The sequence below is a fragment of the Aegilops tauschii genome, chromosome 2, assembly GCF_002575655.3.
Source record: "Aegilops tauschii subsp. strangulata cultivar AL8/78 chromosome 2, Aet v6.0, whole genome shotgun sequence".
Lineage (NCBI taxonomy): Eukaryota > Viridiplantae > Streptophyta > Magnoliopsida > Poales > Poaceae > Aegilops > Aegilops tauschii.
The window spans coordinates 152301763-152323356 of NC_053036.3; the positions used below are offsets into that span (position 1 = coordinate 152301763).

General features: G+C 47.9%; 1 protein-coding gene across 1 annotated transcript; it reads right to left on the reverse strand.

Moving 5' to 3' along the window:
• Positions 1–16624: 16624 nt before the first annotated feature.
• On the reverse strand, positions 16625–19588 carry LOC109778579 (uncharacterized). The gene is made up of 4 exons (XM_073508251.1): positions 18622–19588; positions 18161–18294; positions 17719–17868; positions 16625–17489 (listed from the first exon to the last, which is right to left on the reverse strand). Exons 2-4 carry the CDS (start codon positions 18233–18235, stop codon positions 16905–16907), a joined length of 810 nt encoding a protein of 269 aa, XP_073364352.1. The 5' UTR covers positions 18236–18294; positions 18622–19588; the 3' UTR covers positions 16625–16904.
• Positions 19589–21594: the final 2006 nt, after the last annotated feature.

The window sequence follows — 21594 nt, forward strand, 5'->3', positions numbered from 1 at the left end:
TTTACCTGCTTGCATAATGGTTACTTCCATATGTCTAGCAATATTCATTACAATACTTTGTGATCGACATTCTGATCATGCTGGATCAACATGTGTGTGAATGCACACAATCATCAGTTATTCCCTGAAAATTGTCCTTCCGGCTCGGACGTTATTTTGAACATGAGCTGGTTGTCGACCAATCAAATTGCCACCGTTTGTGCCTCTAAGTCTATTCAACTTACTTGTCTTTTGATCAGAGCATCTACTTTTGATCCCCCAATTTGGAAATCATAATTCCTTGCATTTAAGGTCTCGAATTATCCAGATTTTTCTATAATCCGATGCCTTGGCATCATTTCTTCTTCTGGCTGAACATATATACTCAAATCAGTTTCTTTGCGGTCCGCCAGATCCTTTGGTGGATTATTATCCGATCGTTCCAGCATATTCTCAAAACCTTGAGTTCTTCCCCTGATACACAATGCCTTAGGTAAATTGTATCCTCTGTTTTCTCAACCATGCTCTGTTTTCGAGCTGGTGGTATTTACTATTGAAGCTTGTGGTATATGTTTCCACGATACCCTGACGGGTTGGACATATGCCTTTTTCTAATCTGTGTGAACCCAGAAACTACTACGGGTCATACTCTACTGGTGTTATGACAGATAAAATTTCAACACCACAACTTCGTTGAAGGCGAGAAGTGAATGAAAGGTTATGCATTAAAGAAGTGGGAGTCAACCTTGAACTTTGTGTTCTTGCCCATGGGCACGATGTAGATCCTATCATAGAAGCTTCTTGTAATAATAACTATTTCCTTGATATGAAATCATCTGGTATCTATGTATTGATCATTTGCAATCGTGGTCCCAACCACATTTTCTCCTTGATTCCATTTCTCAGAAAAGTTAAAGCACTTGTCTTTTAGTTGATCGATACATCTCCGCAACCTCTATTTTTGATCTTCCTCGAGTATTAACCTCTGGTATCTCAAGAACTGTGTTGCTTCCTGCAAAGTCTTCATCTAGTATTGCTTCTCACCAATCTCGGATCCCCCCAGGTTCTGAGTTATTAGTCACTCGAGAACACCGATAAGTGAATCGATTCCGCACTCCGATTCAATAACTCTAAGTAATTCTTGTTGCTACGAGTTTAATAATCCTTCAAGTCATTCCTAGCCTTATCGGCTATATCATTATCGTGCAAACTTTTAACCGTGCTACCTGGTCCTTCTTCCTGGAGCACAACTTTCGACGATGAGCTAAGCTTATGTCGATCTTCCTTGTCGTATCGTTTCACCTCGAACGGCAAGCTTGATTTCGAGTTTGTGTCATACTGTTGGTTCCAATAATCTTTCGCCTCATCATTCCTTTGACTTGATGTCGTCGCCGATCGATTACATCTTCATGAAATCTCAGGACAAATGTGTCGGGAACATCATCAACATTCTGAGCTCTTCCAAGATATCTATCGAATTCTTGATGAGAAATACCACCCTTTGCTCTCGATGATTTGTGTTATCATCGACCACTTTATTGCCTTTCGTTCAACACAAACTTGTTCGTGCTTTCTGATATACCTTCAGATCCTTGCTATCCAGCAATTGTTCTTCTTTACCTTGGAGTATTACCATCTTTTATGTCAGGAATGTCGTGAGAATCTCACCACCTCTTGAGAATTCTTGATATAAGTGATACTTCACCATCACCATTCTTTTCTTGGTCCCCGTGTTGTTCCTAACAGGAATACCGACAGATGGACTAGTAATTTTAAAAAACTTCTAGCAACCTTATTGCTTTGAAGTTAATGGTCACCATTTCATTCTTAGACCATTGGTTATCGAATCGCCATTCTAACATTGTTTGTGCTACCTAAGTCCGTATTTCGGGTGCACCGTCAACCAATGTTCAATCGTGTATGTTTCCTCGAGCATACCTCATTATATACTTCGGTGTGTTCGATGCTATCACCTCGTTCATTTAATTGTGGAAATTCATCCTTTGGAAATCTTGATGAATTGTCGCTGAGTCCATCAGCCACCTCCTCATCCTCTCCTTGGTTTACCGATGAAATCTTGTTTTGGAACTCGCTTCCATAGTTCATTCCTGAGAATCTTACGATGTCTTCTGTCAATCTGTGCCGCACCTTTTTCTTCTCAGGTATCTTGACCCAAATCAGAACTGAATCTCGGTCAAATATGATGGTTGGAACATATTTCCAAGAGTTATAACATTGGTCTTTATATGACCCGGTAAGATTATGTCATGCATAGCACACTTGGCCGGAGGCCCTATTGTTTCAGATTCCTTTTCAGCAAGGTTATCCATTCTTCCATGAGGAAATTGTAAGACTTATTCTACAAGTTATTCTTGATGGATCCTTTGTGTTTCCAAAGTTTGATCTTCACCTGATCACCATGTCAATGCTATCTCGAAGCATGCCTATGGTACTCCGATTTTCAACAAGAACATTTGAAGCCCAATGCTAAATTCTCTTTACCAATTATCCAAACACTGTTGTACGGGTAATGTCATGAAATTTCTTCCCCCCCTTTCCTAAGGGGTTTTCTACGTTATATCCTGACATGGATATCATGCTCTGTTTGTCCTTGGGAAGGATATACCCCTGAATTATGTGTTTAAACACATTTTTCCTTTCCATTGTTCTGTTCAATCTGATAATCACATTTTCCTTTCCAATTGTTTTGTTTAACCTTCTTGAGGTTTATATGATCTAAGTAGTAATAAGTCACTGCTTTTGTAAGCACCTCGGTGTACAACTCTGTCAGTAAGAACCTGTTACTATTGTTGATGACATTCCGGTATCCACCGATGGACGAGAACTTTGCCTATTGGTCCGCCTCGTTCAACGAGCAGGAAAAGGGTTCTCTTCGTCCCTCGCCCTTGGTACCGATGTTGTTGCCGACATAACTGACAGGCTACCCTCTGACATGCCTTGTTATCATGACTGTGCAAAATACCACCGCCCTTCCTACCGTTAACTCACATGGTGGGCCCATAACCCACAGTTCCTCAGGATCGAACCTGACTCTCCTGTACACCTTGTTGTCAAAGTTATTCCTCGCGCTTGACTTCATATGTAATTCATGGGCCACCTGCCTAGTGATCTATTCTGGTGTCAGACGCAATACTTGTTCTCGTTGCTCTGAACCCCTTTCACCTTCTAATTAGGCCATCGAATGATTGCCTACCCGCTTGAGACTTCTCGTGGTACCTCCTTACTTTACTCTCGATATTTTCTTAAAGTTTCAGTTCGAGATTTACTTTCCGCCACCTTCCCCGATGTTAGCTACCAGATAGTCAACCTTGCAGAGGTCCGTTATCCCGGAATACCCCCCCTTATGCTTTCGTAAGTACGATGGAGTTCCCGAAGAAAGGACGACAACTTTATTGTGATGCATTGGTGCATAGGTATGAAGAAATCAACACTATGGAACGACCTCTTCGAGAAGAGCAACCAAGACCGACAAGATTCGTTAGAATTTCGTAACCAGACCTTTCCCCCTTGCTCCTCTCTTAAATCTCGGGACGAGATTTCTTGTAGTGGAGGAGAATTGTGACGCCCGGATAGTTAGGCTACAGTAATCCCCCGTTAATGATGCCACGTCACCTCTATCACTGTAGTTAATCTCGGGTTATTTTAAAAACCGATTCAAAATTCAAATTCAAAATCAAATCAAACAATTAAAGTTTTCAAAAGTCAAAACTAAAATGTTCTCAATGTGACAAATAAATCATGGATATTATTGGTGGAGAAACAACATCTTTATAAAATAATTAAATACCCAAAGTGATTAAAACAACAGCAAAAACAATTAATTATACTCCTATTATATTTTACAAAATACTAAACTATTTTAGCTAGGTGCCAAAGTTATTGTGGCAGTAGTATATTTACAAATACTAGGTTAGGTGCTAGTGATAAATTTTACAAAACTAAAATAAAAGGAAACTAGAAATGAAACACAAAAGAATAACTAAAAAGAAAAAAAAAGACAGAGACAAGAAGCCTCCCTTCCCCCCCACTGGGCTTCGGCCTAACTAGCCTCTGGGCCACCAGGCCGGCCCACCCCACTCCCCATATCCTCCCCTGTCGGCCGAAACCCTAGGGCAACCACTCCCACTCCCCCCCCGACGCCACTCCCTCTCCCCCTCCCGATCCAATCTGGATCGACGCGAAACCCCCCACTCCCCTAGCTCCTCGCCCCCTCTGCACGATCTGGATCGGGGGCGGGCGCCCCCGGCAACCGCCTCGACTGCCGCCGCGCTGACCCCGCTGCCACTTCGCCGACATCGCTCGGTGCTGACCCGCATCACCCGCCTCCTCAACCCTCCCTTCTGCGTGGATCCGGCCGGGGGCAATCGACGCCCTGCCCCTCCTCCCGGCGCCGGCGCACATCCCCGACGCCGCCCACCGCCGTCGCCCCGCCTCCCCAGCGCTACCTCGTCGGCTGCATCGAGCCTCGCCGGAGTACCCCTGCAACGGGGGTGAGCGAACCTCCCCCTCTCCTCCTCTGTGCCTCCCTTGCACACGCGCCCCTGCCGCCCCGTCCGGTCACCTCGCTCCGGTCGCGCTTCGTCGTACACCGCGCCGCGCTGGTGCGCGCTCACCCGTGCCCCGCCCGCGCCAAGTCCTCGCCCGCGCAGACCCCTCCGCGGCCACCCGCACCGCAGGCCGCGCCCACGGGTGCCTCGCGACCACCATCGTCCCGCTGCACCCCGCGTGCGCCCACCTGCGCCTGCGCGACCCCCGCCGCCCCGATGCGTGCTCGCCGCTCCGCCACGGCCGTCCGCGGCCACCTCCACCCGCGCCCGACCTCGGCGACCGCCGCGCCTGCCCTACTCCTCGCACCGGCCGCGGCCTCGCCTAGCGCCGCCCATGGCCGCCGGCGCCCTGCTGCTGGCCTAGGCAAGAGCCTCGATGGGCTGGCGCCCGTCACCCGGTTCCGCCCGAACCAGCGCGCTCGTTCCAATGGCCCATTGGCCAATGACAGCCGGGGCCCGCAGCCCAGAACGTTTTAAAAAATGAATATAAAATAAATAAATAAATAATAATTAAAATAATTAATTAATTAATTAAGTTAATTAATCCTATTTAATTAATCTAATTAACTAGTTAGTTTAATTAAACAATAATTAGATTAGTTAAACCCTAATTAGACTAAACAGTCAATGTCGAACGGGACCCACACGTCAGTTGACCAGTCAACGCCTCTGTTGACTGCTGACGTCATGCTGACGCCAGCGTGCACTGTTTTGGAAAATGTTGGATTAAAATAATTAAATAAATGCTAAAAAGTGATTTAAATCTTTTAAAATCAATATACATAAACCGTAGCTCGGATGGAAAAACTTTGTACATGAAAGTTGCTCAGAACGACGAGTCGAATCCAAATACGCAGCCCGTTCGTCCACCACACATCCCTAGCATAGCAAACCCGCAACTTTCCCCCTCCGGTTCATCTGTCCGAAAATGCGAAACACCGGGGATACTTTCCCGGATGTTTCCCCCCTTCACCGGTATCACCTCCTACTGCATTAGGGCACTCCTAGCACCGTTACTTGTTGTGTCATGCATCGATATGTATCTGTTTGCATTGTATTCATTGTTTCTCCCCCTTCTTCTCTCGCTAGACACCGAGACCGACGCCGCTGCTACCCAGTACGACTACAGTGTTGACGTGTTGGAAATATGCCCTAGAGGCAATAATAAATGGTTATTATTATATTTCTTTGTTCATGGTAATTGTCTATTATTCATGCTATAATTGTATTATCCGGAAATCGTAATACATGTGTGAATACATAGACCACAACGTGTCCCTAGTAAGCCTCTAGTTGACTAGCTCGTTGATCAACAGATAGTCATGGTTTCCCGACTATGGACATTGGATGTCATTGATAACGGGATCACATCATTAGGAGAATGATGTGATGGACAAGACCCAATCCTAAGCATAGCATAAAAGATCGTGTAGTTTCGTTTGCTAGAGCTTTTCCAATGTCAAAGTATCTTTTCCTTAGACCATGAGATCGTGCAACTCCCGGATACCGTAAGAGTGCTTTGGGTGTGCCAAACGTCACAACGTAACTGGGTGACTATAAAGGTGCACTACGGGTATCTCCGAAAGTGTCTGTTGGGTTGGCACGGATCGAGACTGGGATTTGTCACTCCGTGTGACGGAGAGGTATCTCTGGGCCCACTCGGTAATGCATCATCATAATGAGCTCAATGTGACTAAGGCGTTAGTCACGGGATCATGCATTGCGGTACGAGTAAAGAGACTTGCCGGTAACGAGATTGAACAAGGTATTGGGATACCGACGATCGAATCTCGGGCAAGTAACATACCGATTGACAAAGGGAATTGCATACGGGATTGATTGAATCCTCGACACCGTGGTTCATCCGATGAGATCATCGTGGAACATGTGGGAGCCAACATGGGTATCCAGATCCCGCTGTTGGTTATTGACCGGAGAGGCGTCTCGGTCATGTCTGCATGTCTCCCGAACCCGTAGGGTCTACACACTTAAGGTTCGGTGACGCTAGGGTTGTAGAGATATATGTATGCGGAAACCCGAAAGTTTTTCGGAGTCCCGGATGAGATCCTGGACGTCACGAGAGGTTCCGGAATGGTCCGGAGGTGAAGAATTATATATAGGAAGTCCAGTTTCGGCCACCGGGAAAGTTTCGGGGGTTACCGGTATTGTACCGGGACCACCGGAAGGGTCCCGGGGGTCCACCGGGTGGGGCCACCTATCCCGGAGGGCCCCGTGGGCTGAAAGTGGAAGGGAACCAGCCCATAGTGGGCTGGGGCGCCCCCCTTGGGCCTCCCCCCATGCGCCTAGGGTTGGGAACCCTAGGGGGGGAGTTCCCCCTTGCCTTGGGGGGCAAGGCAACCCCTTCCCCCCTTGTGGCCGCCGCCCCCCCTTGAGATCCCATATCTTGGGGCCGGCCCCCCCAGGGGGCCTATATAAAGGGGGGGAGGGAGGGCAGCACACAACAGCCTTGGGCGCCTCCCTCCTCCCCTGCAACACCTCTCTCTCTCTCTCTCGCATAAGCTTAGCAAAGCCCTGCCGAGACCCGCTACATCCACCACCACGCCGTCGTGCTGTTGGATCTCCATCAACCTCTCCTTCCCCCTTGCTGGATCAAGAAGGAGGAGACGTTGCTGCACCGTACGTGTGTTGAACGCGGAGGTGCCGTCCGTTCGGCACTCGGTCATCGGTGATTTGGATCACGGCGAGTACGACTCCGTCATCCACGTTCATTGGAACGCTTCCGCTCGCGATCTACAAGGGTGTGTAGATGCGCTCCCTTCCCCTCGTTGCTAGTATACTCCATAGATGCATCTTGGTGAACGTAGGAAAATTTTAAAATTATGCTACGATTCCCAACATGACGACCCCTCCTTCTTGCCAGAGCAACCAGGCAAGCCCCCCCTTTGATCACCAGATATCGCCTATTCTTCTCTATACTGCTTGCATTAGAAGAGTGTAGCATGTTACTGCTTTCGGTTAATCCTATTCTGCTGCATAGCCTGTCATTGTTGCTACAGTTGTTACCCTTACCTGCTATCCTACTGCTTAGTATAGGATGCTAGTGTTCCATCAATGGCCCTACACTCTTGTCCGTCTGCCATGCTATACTATTGGGCCGTGATCACTTCGGGAGGTGATCACGGGCATACGCTACATACTTTATACTGTTACATTACTTATGATACTGTTCGGAGATGGGGGTTGAAGGGGCAGGTGGCTCCATCCCGGTAGAGGTGGTCCTGGGTTCCCGACGGTCTCCGACTGTTACTTTGTGGCGGAGCGACAGGGCAGGTTGAGACCACCTAGGAGAGAGGTGGGCCTGGCCCTGGTCGGCGTTCGTGGATACTTAACACGCTTAACGAGTTCTTGGTATTTGATCTGAGTTTGGCCATTTGGCCTATACGCACTAACCAACTACGCGGAAACAGTTATGGGCAATCGACGTCGTGGTATCAGCCGAAGCCTTCTTGACGTCAGCGACTGAGCGGCGCGCGCCGGATTGGACTGGAACGCCTGCTAGGCTAGGTCTGCTTTCGGCCGCGTTCGCAACGTGCAGGTGTGCAATGGGTGATGGGCCCAGACCCCTGCGCCATAGGATTTAGACCGGCGTGCTGACCGCTCTGTTGTGCCTAGGTGGGGCTGCGACGTGTTGATCTTCCGAGGCCGGGCATGACCCAGGAAAGTGTGTCCGGCCAAATGGGATCGAGCGTGTTGGGTTATGTGGTGCACCCCTGCAGGGAAGTTTATCTATTCGAATAGCTGTGTCCCTCGGTAAAAGGACGACCCGGAGTTGTACCTTGACCTTATGACAACTAGAACTGGATACTTAATAAAACACGCCCTTCCAAGTGCCAGATATAACCCGGTGATCGCTCTCTAACAGGGCGACGAGGAGGGGATCACCGGGTAGGATTATGCTATACGATGCTACTTGGTGAACTTACCATCTACTCTCTCCTACATGCTGCAAGATGGAGGTGGCCAGAAGCGTAGTCTTCGACAGGATTAGCTATCCCCCTCTTATTCTGGCATTCTGCAGTTCAGTCCACCGATATGCCCCTTTACACATATACCCATGCATATGTAGTGTAGCTCCTTGCTTGCGAGTACTTTGGATGAGTACTCACGGTTGCTTTTCTCCCTCTTTCCCCCCTTTCCCTTCTACCTGGTTGTCGCAACCAGATGCTGGAGCCCAGGAGCCAGACACCACCGTTGACGACGACTCCTACTACACCGGAGGTGCCTACTACTACGTGCAGGCCACTGACGACGACCATGAGTAGTTAGGAGGATCCCAGGCAAGAGGCCTGCGCCTCTTTCGATCTGTATCCCAGTTTGTGCTAGCCATCTTATGGCAACTTGTTTAACTTATGTCTGTACTCAGATATTGTTGCTTTCGCTGACTCGTCTATGATCGAGCACTTGTATTCGAGCCCTCAAGGCCCCTGGCTTGTATTATGATGCTTGTATGACTTATTTTACTTTTAGAGTTGTGTTGTGATATCTTCCCGTGAGTCCCTGATCTTGATCGTACACGTTTGCGTGTATGATTAGTGTACGATTGATTCGGGGGCGTCACACATCGGGTCCAGTGTGTTGTCTTTTTCCAATCCAACATGCGCGGGAGCCAGCATGCATGGCCTTGGATCCAGTGCGCTTCCTGGCTGGTCATCCAGTGGGTCCACCCTCGCACATGGCCCTGGACTCCGCCCCGCGCTGCGCTCGGCGCTCTCCCCGCTACCAGACAGACTGACCAGGAAAGTATCCATGGCCCCCACCTGCATGCCCTGGTTGTCCATCCCAGACTGCGGCGATAGGAGTTCCTCATCTTCAACAAACCCAAAGCAGACAGGATCTTCGTCAGTCAGTTGCTGCAGCGAGATCTGCACCAATCCTATCTGGATCAAATCATCCCGCAGCGCTCCACCACAGGGCTCGCAGTCCAAGGCACGGGCCCCAACATCCTGCAAGGCTGTAGCAGCCCTATCCGTCCCTTGTCGCCATCTGCCCAATTGCACCGAAGGCGGAGACCCAACGGAAACAACTGCACCCACCGGGCCCATGCAGGACGCTTCCCGAGAGTGGGCATCGCTGTCGCTATCCATGCCAATGCATGCAATTGGCTGTCCACCCGGGCCCGCAGGCAGCCCCCTGACGTCGGCCACGCGACTGCTGCTGATCAGCCGCTCCTCCTCGCGAGCAGTTTGAACTCGAGCGCGCGTGCCTGGCGGCGGCACCGCCCCGGTCGACGAGCCTGCCGTACTGGCCGAACCACCACCGAATCCACCCCGGCGATCCATGCCACCCCCGACCGGCCCATTAGCCAAGTCATCATCACCAGTAGGCGGGGATGGCGGAGGCGGCGGTGGCGGCACCGGCAGGCCATACGGGGCCTCACCGTCCGCCCTAGGATCGTGAAGCACAACGATATCAATGGGATACCAGAGCGCAGAAGCACCCCGCTGCACCGTCATCCGCCGTCCAGAATCCTCTGCCTAGAGCGTTCGCCGTGGTTCATCGATGAAGAGCAGCCTTCTCCTCGGAATCCTCTTCGGTTTGTCAGTGCGCAGCCAAACGCAAAAATCCGCCATGTCTGCCTGGCTCGCGGTGTCCGCATCCACCCCCCATGACAAAGCCAAGCCCGTGCAAGATCGCACTGGCCATCCGTTGGCACCAGGCATGCGCGGGCACTCCCCGCAGCGAGATCGGCACGAGAAACGACAAAGACGCCGCCGTGGCCTGGGCCTGTCGAAGCCAAGGACGTAGGTAAACTTGAGAATGGTTATTAAAAAATTGGGTGAAACGGTTCGGTTCTTACTTTGGGTTTGATTGGTTCAGGTTTTATTGGGCTGGATCTATTTTAGTTTGGTTTTGGTTTGGGTATGTGAAGAAACCAATTTGGGTATAGTTGGTTATGGGCTTAAACAATTTGGTTATTAATGACTATAAACTATGGGTCCAAACCGGTTTCTGGGCATTGGTTATGTGCAATAAGCAAGGACGCATCGACAACGAGTATCTTTGATCCGCGTACATGCTGCAATGCACTATGTATTCTGTATTATGGGAAAACACCACATGCAAATCGAATGTGTTTGCTTGTGCTTTAGGTAAGTTATTGGTTTTAATAAACTTGCCAGTGAGCTTTTGAGTTGTGGGCATTATCTTTTTGACTCTTGTTGTGTGTTGACTGTATCTCAACGATAACTTTGTTTCCAAACTGTTGTAGATGCACTTATGCCTTCTCTATGTCATTTGCTTTTTTAACATGTCGATTTGTGCAATCATATATACATTGAAGCAAACACATAGTTATGTATTGGGTTTAAACCCACGGTTCTATATTGGGTTTAAATTGGTTTGGGTGGAAAAAATAGAGGGTTTAGTTTTGGTTGGGCTGAAAATGGCATTAAACGGGTATGGTTCAAGTATGGTTTTGAGAGATACGCATACGGGTATGCTTCAAGTATGGTTTAAGTATGAAACCATTCTCAGATTTAGACGCAGGGAGAGCTCGAACCTTGACGACTCCGCCCGCCCCGCACGCACCATGCGATCCCGCAAGGCACCGTCATGGAACAGCACGAGGAAGTCCTCCAGGTAGAAATGCCGGATGGACATCTCCGCCGGACCAACGTCGAACGCCGCGTGCAGCGCGCGTGCCGCAGAGTCCACATCCACCGTCGGCCTGTCGCCGGTCACAGTGACCAACACAGCCCTAGTCAGCTTCGCCTCAAGCCTCCACGTGTTGTCGGCCGTCTCCAAGAAGCAAACTTCCATCGGTTCCCGCGGCTCCAGCTCATGCCGAGGAAAATGCCGAGTAAATAGCATAAAACTACTAGTTTACAGGCTTTGGTTCCAAAAAACTACCACTTTTTATTTTTTTCTCAGAAAGCTACCAAACGCGCGGTCCGCTGTTTCAAAAAACCCAAACCCGCGGTGACTAGCGATTTAACCCGTTTTCTGACGGACCGGGCCCATCTGTCAGCCCACGTGGCCACGCGCGCTCACGGCGCGGCCGTTAACGGCCGTTAGCCGACCCGGGTCCGGTCGGAACCAAAGTGGGCGGTCGGCCACACACTCTCTCACTCCCCCTCCTCTCCCCCGCGGTGACCTAGGTGGGCGATGGCGGCGGCGCAGCCAAATGTCGTCGTCGGCGAGCTATTGAGGCAAGGCGGCACCGGCCAGGAGGGCGGTGGACACTCAGAGGTGGACAAATGGCTAGGCAGCTCGAGCTTCCCGGCGCAGCGGTCGCAGCAGCCATCACCGCCCGCAGCTCATGTGGATCCGGCGAGCTCAGATCCGGAAGTCCGCGCGGCTAGGGCAGTGGCGAAGCGCATCCACACTGATCCAGCAGGCGGCCACCATTGGGCGTCGTCCTTTGGTGGAGTGAGGTAAGCACTGGTCAATGTTTCTGGTTAGTTCAAATTAGTTCTGGTAACTATATGCCAAGCTTTAGTTAAAATTTCCGTGTGCTTTAGTTCAAATTAGAACTAGGGTTAGTAATTGTTTGTTCTTGGCATGCTACTGTAGAAGAAAGTGCATTTGGTTAGTTCATTTGGTCAGTGCATAGATGTTCTTGATATCTGAAGAAAGTTCAGTAATGTTCAGTAATGTTCAGTGACTTAAAAAATAATTGTTTGTCAATTTAATCCTACAGCTTAGATGATGAGATTTGGGACTTGAGGCTACATTTTCAAGGAATAGATAATATGGAGAAAAAGTATTCAGTTTCCTCAGATATCAGTTATCTGACCATATTAGCATTGGTTGAGTTGGAGGGCTATGGCATGGATGCATTTCTGACTTATGTAAAGGAAGAGGGAAAGGGGCTGGAGGGTGTGGAGGCCCTGGATAGTGAGGAGGCATTAGAGGAAATGCTTGACTTATTTGTTGATAAGAAGGTACTGAACATCAGTGTCAGAAAAGCTACTGATCCAAGCCCAGCTGATGAGGAACAGATCCCCATTGATCATGTTGGTGAACCTGTTGTTTACAGAGTTTCACAAGAAGGTGTTCTGTACCCTGCCTCTAATGCTAGCTTGCCATCTTTAACCCCTGATGAGCCCTACATGAACACACAGCAAAGCAGCAATTTGAACAAGGGGAAAACAGTTGTGGAAGAAGAAGATGTAGAAGAAGAAGCAGATGAAGAAGAAGAAGATGTACCAGAGGAAGAAGATGTAGCAGAGGAAGAAGATGTACCAGAGGAAGAAGATGTACCAGAGGAAGAAGATGAAGTTGAAGATGACAAATCATCTTCAGATTTTGAGTTCTTTAGGGGTGATTACAGAGGGCAGAAAATTTCTTACAAAGCTTGGTGTAGGGGTGAAGATGAGACTGGCACTGATACTGCAGAGCACTATTGTGCAGCTAACTCAGAATCTTCTGAGTTTTGGGAGGAAGAACCAATAGTTTCTGAAGATGAAGAAGTAGTGGATCCTGCTGCTGTAACTACAAAAGCAGCCAAAAAGCTTAAGCCAGTTAGAAAACCTGGCCCAACTAGCAAATCTCACAGTGAGCCTGAGCACAACAAGTTTGAAGATTATGTCCCTGAAGCTGATGAGTACTGTTTTCCAGGTGATTTTGGCATAAGTGATGAAGAGGATGCACCAAGGCTGCCATCTGGAAGAAAGAGTAGGAAGAAGCAGAAGAAGGAGAGGAGATGGTATGATCCAAAAAGGCCTGATGCACATGAGCAGTTTTCAATGCATTTGTGCTTTGAAAATGTAGTTGAGTTCAGAGAAGCACTTAGAAATTTTCATGTGAGGACTCTTAGGAATTTTGAGTATCACAGAAATGAACCAACTAGGGTTATTGCTTGGTGCTCTGAGAGAAAACATGGTTGTGAGTTTTACATAGTTGCCTCCAAGATAGCTCATGAGGCAACTTTCAGTATCAAGAAGATGAACCTGGATCACACTTGTGGAGCAAGTGGAGAGAACACAAAGGTGACAGTCAATTGGGTTGCTAAGGTTTGTGAGGATACAGTTAGATCCAACCCTGGAGCTGGTGTTGACACAATTATGTCATACACAAAGAAGAAGTTTGGTGTGCATGTGCCTAAAAGCTTGGCATATAGGGCAAGGAAGCAAGCAGTAGAGGTTGTGCAAGGAGATCACAAACTCCAGTATCACAGAATAAGGGACTACCTGCAGTGTGTGCTAGATACTAACCCTGGCAGTAGGTGCATAGTAACAACACATGAGGACCCACTTAACCCAGCTCCTACCCCAAGGTTTCACTATATGTTTTACTGCTTGTTTGCATGCAAGGAGGGTTTTCTGAATGGATGCAGGCCATTTATAGGTAAGTATTCAGAAATTTATATGATTTGTAAACATTGATGTACTTAGGCACTCATGTTATCATGTTAGCAGGTATGGATGGTTGCTTCATCAAGCTAAGCACTGGTCAGCAGATATTGGCAGCTACAGGGAGGGATGGCAACAATAACATCTTCCCAATAGCTTTTGGTGTTGTTGATAAGGAAGAGACAGACAGTTGGATATGGTTTCTCACACAGTTGAGAACAGTCATTGGAACTGGCAATAAGTTTGGCAAATACACAATTATGTCTGACAGGCAGAAGGTATTTTTCTGAACCTAGTGTTTACATTTGCCATGAGTAAAATGTTATTCAGTAGTAACACTTAAGATTACACTACATTGAACAGGGATTGTTGAATGCAATAGATGATGTATTCCCTGACTCTCCACAAAGGTTTTGTCTTAGACATATTTATGCCAATTTTCAATCTGCTGGTTTCAGAGGAGAGGAACTTGAGAAACATTTAGATCAGGCTGCCTATTCCTTTACCAAACATGGACATGATTTAGGCATGGAGAATTTGAAAAAAAAGTTTAGAAGCTTGGCAGTGGTTGTCACAGATACCAGAGCATACATGGGCTAGGTATAAAATGGACACTGTATGCAAAACAGACCTGTTAGTAAACAACCTTAGTGAGGTTTTCAATAGAATGATATTGGATGTTAGGAAGAAACCAATCAGGACTATGTTAGAGGGCATAAGAACAAAGCTGATGATTAAGTTTCAGAAGATCAGAGAGAAGACAGAGACATGCAGATGGGAAATCACACCTACTTATTCAGAGATTTTAGAAGAGGGGAAGAAGTGGGCTAAATATTGTGAAGCATACATGGCAGGTCACTAGTAGCTCTGAAAACACATATTGTGTTAATTTGAACAATGAGACCTGTGACTGTAGGAGGTGGGACATGACAGCTGTCCCCTGTAGTCATGCCATTGCTGCAATGCAAAAAGTGAAGATACACCCTGAAGACTATGTTTCTGCTTTCTTCAAGAAACCCATGTATTGTGAAACATATAAGCACATAATATTCCCTGTGCCAGGTCCTAACCATTGGCCTCATACACCTGGTGATGATATTTCTCCACCTGTTTTTAGAGAAAAGAAAGGTAAAAAACAAACTGCCAGGAGGAAAGGCCTGTTTGAGGTGCCAGCTAAAAAGGATACTTCTAGGATAGGTACAGTGACATGCAGCAACTGCAAGAAGCAAGGGCACAGGATCAACAATTGTGGTGTCCCTTTGAAACCTAAGTTCCAGATGAGGCTGAACAAGCACCAGGTATGTCCATTCATTCCATTGTTACATTCATTGCATTGTTACATTCATTTCATTTGTAGGAAAATAGTTCTAACTAATATTGTTGTGTAGGAAAATAGAGCAAACTACTCTGAGGCTGGTTCTTCAATGGCTGCAACTGCACAAAGGCCACCAAGGGTACCTGCTGCCTCTGCACCTGCACCAACTCCTCCTCCAATAACAAGTGTGTCAACACAGACAGCTTCTAGGTCAAGGAAAAGGGCAGCTCCAGCTACAACAGCAGTACCACCACCTCTAAAGAAGAGCAGGCCCAACACCTCTTCTTCAACACTAGTACCACCTCCCAAGAAGAAGAACACAACTATTTCTGGCAATGGATCAAGGTCTTCTCCAGCAAAGAACACAAGGTCATCAAGGTCTTCTCCAGCAAAGAACACCAGGTCAGCTGCTGCCAATTAGCTGGCAATGGATCTTTCATTGCTCCTAGACAATCTGCTACAAGTGCTATGCAGGATGGGTCAAAGAGGGTCAGGAAGCCATCTGGGAGGCTGAAAGATTACTTTTATGCAAGTGGTAACTAGCTGAAGTGGTTGAACTACTTTGTATGCAAGTGCACTGTTTGATTTGGTTTGTCATAACACTGCCTCACTAAGTACTTGATGCTGTACTGTTTGATTTGGTTTGTAATATGGTACTTTATGTGGATTCTGCACTTGTCTGCAACTTCAATTCATCTGCAACTTTTATCTATATGTGGATTCAACACTTGATAAATTGATGGTGCTGCTGACCAAATGCATACATTTATTCAGAAACATCCAAATGCATACATTTATTCAGAAACATCCAAATGCATACATTTATTCAGAAACATCCAAATGTTACATAGATAGAAAGATAGTCTCATAGATTACATCCAAATCTCACAAATACTACCAAAACTATCTCTCAAATTGACTTACAGATAGCTAGAAAGATAGATTACATCCAAATCTCACAAATATCAGTCATAACGCTCAAAGAAACGGACCCACTTGGCCCTAGTTGCTGGATGAGGAGCCATGACTGCCCTCATCCTTGCCCACCTAATTATCTCCATGAATGACCTTCCCCTGCCGCCAGTGAAAACCAGCTCTAGTTCTTCATCATTGCACTTCTCCAGTACCTTGTCGGAGAGTCGGCGGTTGAACTCCTCTTGCTGCTCATCCTGGGCCGCCTCTAGTGCCCTCTGCCTGCGCCTCCTCCTCCTCCTCCTCTGTGCTGCTGCTGCTGTCCTAACCTCCACAGCCTCCCCCTCTTCCTCTGTGACATCTCCCATGTCAGGATCCATCTGGTTTTCTTTTGGGTGGCGGCTGGTGGAGTAACTGGGAAAGGGTGGGGGTGGGGAGGGGTTTATATTGACAGATGGATGGGGTTGGGTTTAGCAGGCCTAGGGTTGCATTTGGTCAAAGACTAGTGGGCCAATAAGCCCAAATACCCACAGAAATAATATTAGTAGGCTAACAAATAACATATAAAAGATATAAGATCAAGTTGAACACTTAATAGCATACATTCTACATTTCCACAACTTAGTAGCATAAGAGATCCATTTGCACTACTTAATAGGTGATCCATTACAACTTAACAACATAGGAAATAAGGTTCTTGCACTAGGTTAAACTTCACATTCCCCCAAAATGTGCACCCATAATCACTTGCAGTCATGCCAGGCCACATCCTTATATAAAGGCCTTTGGATGTACTTACTTCACCAAGATCAAGCTTCAAGACTCAAGGATGGCCTTGATTTGCTCTAACTTCTCCTTGCTGTCATACCCTTCTTTCAGCAGCTCAGCAACCACAAGCTCAAGCTTTGCCTTCTCCTTCTTAAGAACATCTCTGTCAACTTCAACAGCCTTCATAGCCTTCCTGGTGTTCTTGATGATATCAGCTTGGCTCTGCAAAATGCACCTCTGCTCTTTTGCAAGTTTGAGCTTTTCCATCTGCACCTCCAACATAGATTTCTCCTCTAACTCCTTCTTCTTCTTCTCAAGTTCTTCCTCCTCCACTTGTTTCTGGTACACCTTCTTGTCCACCCTACCATCCTGCCAATCAAACATCTTGGATACATCATCAACAAGCTTGGTGTACTCAATGCAAAGCTTGTCATTTTCAGTCCTAAGCTTGGCCAGCTCCCTTTCATGTTCACTCTTAAGCCTGGCCAACTCCTTCTCAAACTTCTCCTTGTCCTGTACCCTTCCAAAGTTCTGCTCATGGAACATCTCCCATAGTTTGCACAAACATCTCTGAAGAACAGTTGGCCAAGGCCCATCAAACCACTCTACAACACCACAATTCACACCATTTTCCTGCATTTGTAAATGTGATAAGACTATGGCCCCACTCTACAACCTACTTGATAAACTTGAGATTTTCTAACTATGAATAACATAAATGAGATATGATAAGTTATTACAATGCCATGATTAAGTTACCAAAGTGACAAAAATACATATGTGACTGTCATATCAAACAAAATGCTGCATCATATCAAACATCACTGAACATCCATAACAGAAAACTTAATGGGCATCTAACCTGGACTGGGCAGCCATAGAAACGTCTTCCTGTTACAGGCCCTTCAAAAGCAACACGCTTAATAGGCCTCAGTTGGTGCAGAATGCACTTGGGATGAGCAAGCTCAAGTTGGCCACAGAAAAGGGGCTCCACAGTGGTGTCTGGTTCCTCCTGCAACCATAATAACCAACAAACACTGGTTTCAATCTCCACTCAATACCAGAATCAACAAGCACTGTTCTTTAAACCCGATCACTAAAAAATCTCCAAATCAGCATGAACCCTAACACTGTACAGAGATGAACCCTAGGTTACCTCAATCCTACAATCAAACCCCACCCTCACTAATCAAGAACAGTATCACACACACAACAACAACACTACACTCAGCAACATCCATGGCTAGAGCCTAGGGCTACTAGCACCTAACCCTAACCCTAACCCTAGGTGGCAAAGAACTTACCATAAGTCCCATGTCCATGCTGACAACCTCGCACTCCTCCTCCAAGCTGGTTTCCTCGTCGTTCCAGAAAGGCATTGCGGCAAGGAGGTCGACGGCCACCGGCCTCGAAGACGGCGAGCGGCGGCGAGCTCGTACTGGAGCAGAGGAGTGAGAGCAGGGGAGTGAGAGCACGGGAGTGAGCGAGCGAGCACGAGAGCGCCCGACCGACCGAGCGGTTATTTAACCCAGTTCCGACCGGGCCGGTCGGCTAACGGCCGTTAACGGCCGCGCCGTGAGCGCGCGTGGCCATGTGGGCTGACAGATGGGCCCGGTCCGTCAGAAAACAGGTTAAATCGCTAGTCACCGCGGGTTTGGGTTTTTTAAAACAGCGGACCGCGCGTTCGCTAGCTTTCCGAGAAAAATTAAAAAGTGATAGTTTTTTGGAACCAAAGACTGTAAACTAGTAGTTTTATGCTATTTACTTGAAAATGCCGCTCCACCAGGTCGAACGACGACGAGAAACCAGGCCCCGAGGCCCCACCCCCCAAAGAAGGCCGCGCCGCGGGCGGCCCCTGCACCACCTGACTCCACAGCCGCATCGCGCCCGGCGGCGGAGGGCCCGGCGACGGCGGTGGCAGGACCGAGGGCGAGCGCTGGGACTGCGGCAGAGGGCCCGGAGGAGGGGGTGGCAGGACCGAGGACGAGCGGCGGGGAGGATCCATAGCCTCCTGATGCCGGAGAGCCGGCGACAGGCGCGACGGCTGCTCCACCGGAGACGGGCTGCGCGGTCGGGTGCACCCGCGCGAGGTGTCGCCAGGTCCACGACAACGAACACAGAGCGTTGGGTTGGTACACTCCCTGGAGATGTGGCCTTCACTGCAACAATTGTAGCAACACCCGTATAGCTCCACCGGCAGCTTGGAAGAAGGGTGCGGGCGGGCAGCGGTGAGGACACGCTGCCCCAAAGCCGGGCGGCGGCGCCGCGGACGCGGGTCGCGGGTTGGCGGAGCGCGAGGCCGCCGGCTTGCCTTGGTCTGCCAGCCACCACCCACCGGCGGGGGCGCATGAGCGCGCGAAGGCCCCGCCCCGCCACCCTGGATTACCGGGCCAAAGGCCGTATCCAAGATCTAGCGGACGACGATGGCGGACCTGAGCTACACCCGCGGCGGTGCCGGAGGAGGGGAGGGCTGCGGCCGCGACGCGAGGGGAGGGGAGGGGAGGGGGATGGCTGCGCGGGGCGGGGAGAGCGAGGGAGCGTCAGAATCCGACGAGTCCGAGGCAGAGAGGGAGACCCTAGAGGCCATGGCGCAGCGGGAGGTGGGCGCCGTCTGTGGAGTGGAGGGCGGCGCAGTTGGTGGCGGCCGGCGCCGGAGTGGCGGCCGGCGCAGAGCTCAAGGGAGCGGGGAGCGGCTCAGAGCGGCGCAGAGCTCCGAAGTCCCCAACTCGCGCACTTCTTCCGCTGTCTTTAGCATGAACAATATAAATGCGCACATTTGGTTTAAAATTTGTTCATATATAAGACCAATATAACTAATGGTCACCTTAATTTTTATACATGTACTTAGCTCATTGGAGGTTGGATAATTAAAGAAAGGAGAGATGATGATTTTGCACCTTTGCAATGCATTTGTTACTTTACTTCATAATTTATCCTAAAATTTCTATATGTACAGGTTCACCGTAAGAAGGAAGTACACATCATAACGACTGGTCGGCATTAAAGAAATGAGAAATTCCATCGTGCTTAGGCGAAACTACATAATAGGAGTAGTATCGACGAAGAGGCAGACGTTCACAAGTTTTTCTTTCGAGTCAACTACAGGTAATCACGCGTGTGTTGCTATGGCTGTAAAAATCCACACTAATCCTTATTAATGAACTACTAAAAAAATTGTCCATGTGTTACAACGGTGGTACATTGTTAGAATGTTATCGTAGCAGCAAAAAAGGGCAATGAAGAAAACATGAAAAAAATTATGTGTATATTTACCTCCTGGTCGCATCCAGGTTGACACCCTTCTTGTCCTGCATCACGTACAATGACATGGCAACGCATGCATCATTGCCTAAGATCCTGCTAGGGATACACCTCAGGAGTTGAAACATTACCTTTCATATATTTGATAATTTCAAATTCGATAATGGCCATTCGACCTCAATGAACACGTACATATGCCTAAGTTTAATTAGTAGTAACAAAAAATGTACCAAATTGAACCATGCAAGTCATACACCATAGATAACAGTAATATTTCTAAGCGCATATAGCAAATTACTTTGTTAACGAGAGTAACCACACAACAAAATATATAAAATCATGAAGATGCACACTCTTATATAGTTCAATGAGAGGAATTGTACGACATGGGGCTAGGCCACAGCGGCACGCTACAGGGTGAACACAACAGCTGGAAAACAAATAGAATACCTTAATGAATTGGTGTTTTTAGGTAGTGTAGCTTCGGACGGCGGATCTACGGAGCTCCGTGGGGATCAACAACTAGTAAACTGGTGTTTTTGGGCAGGGCAGAAAAAGGAACATAACTTTTTTTGAAGTAATAATATGGAGATTACACCACTAGTGTTGAAAGTTGATGTTAATGGCCACTTTAGTGCTGAAACTTGCGGTATACATTGAACGGGTGCAACAACTGAGCTAGCTCGAGTAAATCATGGTTGTGTATGCCCGCAATGCTGACTAGGCGTGTCAGCGTGGCGTGGGGCCCGTTGTAGCGAGTGGATGGTGGAGACGAGGCCTTGTGGCTTATCTTTTGCGAAATCCCTTCGAATTTTTTATATTTCTCACCAAAAGCTCTTGTTGACCCAGCAGATGTCAAATCATTTTTACATGTCTATGACACATGGATCCCGCCTATCAATATGTGAAAATTAACATGAAAAGGGTGGCTACAAGTATTGAACATGTGGATCCTGTCTATCAGTAAGTTATTTACCTGTGGTGAACGTAATGTGTGTTGTCCAATTTAAGGACCCAGACAACATGATTCGCAGACCAACACAAGAACACATATTGTGTAGAGAATCCGTGATCTTCAGGTCACATGTATTGGTATCTATGAGGAGCGAAGATAACATGAGGATAATAGGGATCCACGACACTCAATGCATTGCTCTGGTCTTATGACCTTAATTACGGAAATGACCATGTTATAGAAATGTCGAAGCATGACGATAGGGGAGAAAATTCATACATGGAGTTCTACCATTCAAGGGTGAACCACATACTGAACAAACAATATATGTGCTAGAATCACAATACAGAGGATCTGGTGGTTATCATCGCACTGGCACACTTGATGTACACCATGATCTGAATTTTCTCCGCACCTAACCTCTCTATTGCACACAACAACCGCTTTCTTTCTACTGCTTTACTTTCTAGTATTTGCTTTCAAGGTTTTTATTATTCTCGCGTCAATCGCCAACTCTTTCGC

Bases quoted from the DNA above. Each gene is read 5' to 3' on its own strand.
- LOC109778579 (XM_073508251.1), bottom strand. From the start codon at position 18,235: ATGCCTTTCTGGAACGACGAGGAAACCAGCTTGGAGGAGGAGTGCGAG. The intron at 17,869-18,160 runs GTAAGTTCTTTG...TTATGGTTGCAG, and splicing joins GCATGGACATGGGACTTATG to GAGGAACCAGACACCACTGT. The intron at 17,490-17,718 runs GTTAGATGCCCA...TTACAAATGCAG, and splicing joins TCTATGGCTGCCCAGTCCAG to GAAAATGGTGTGAATTGTGG.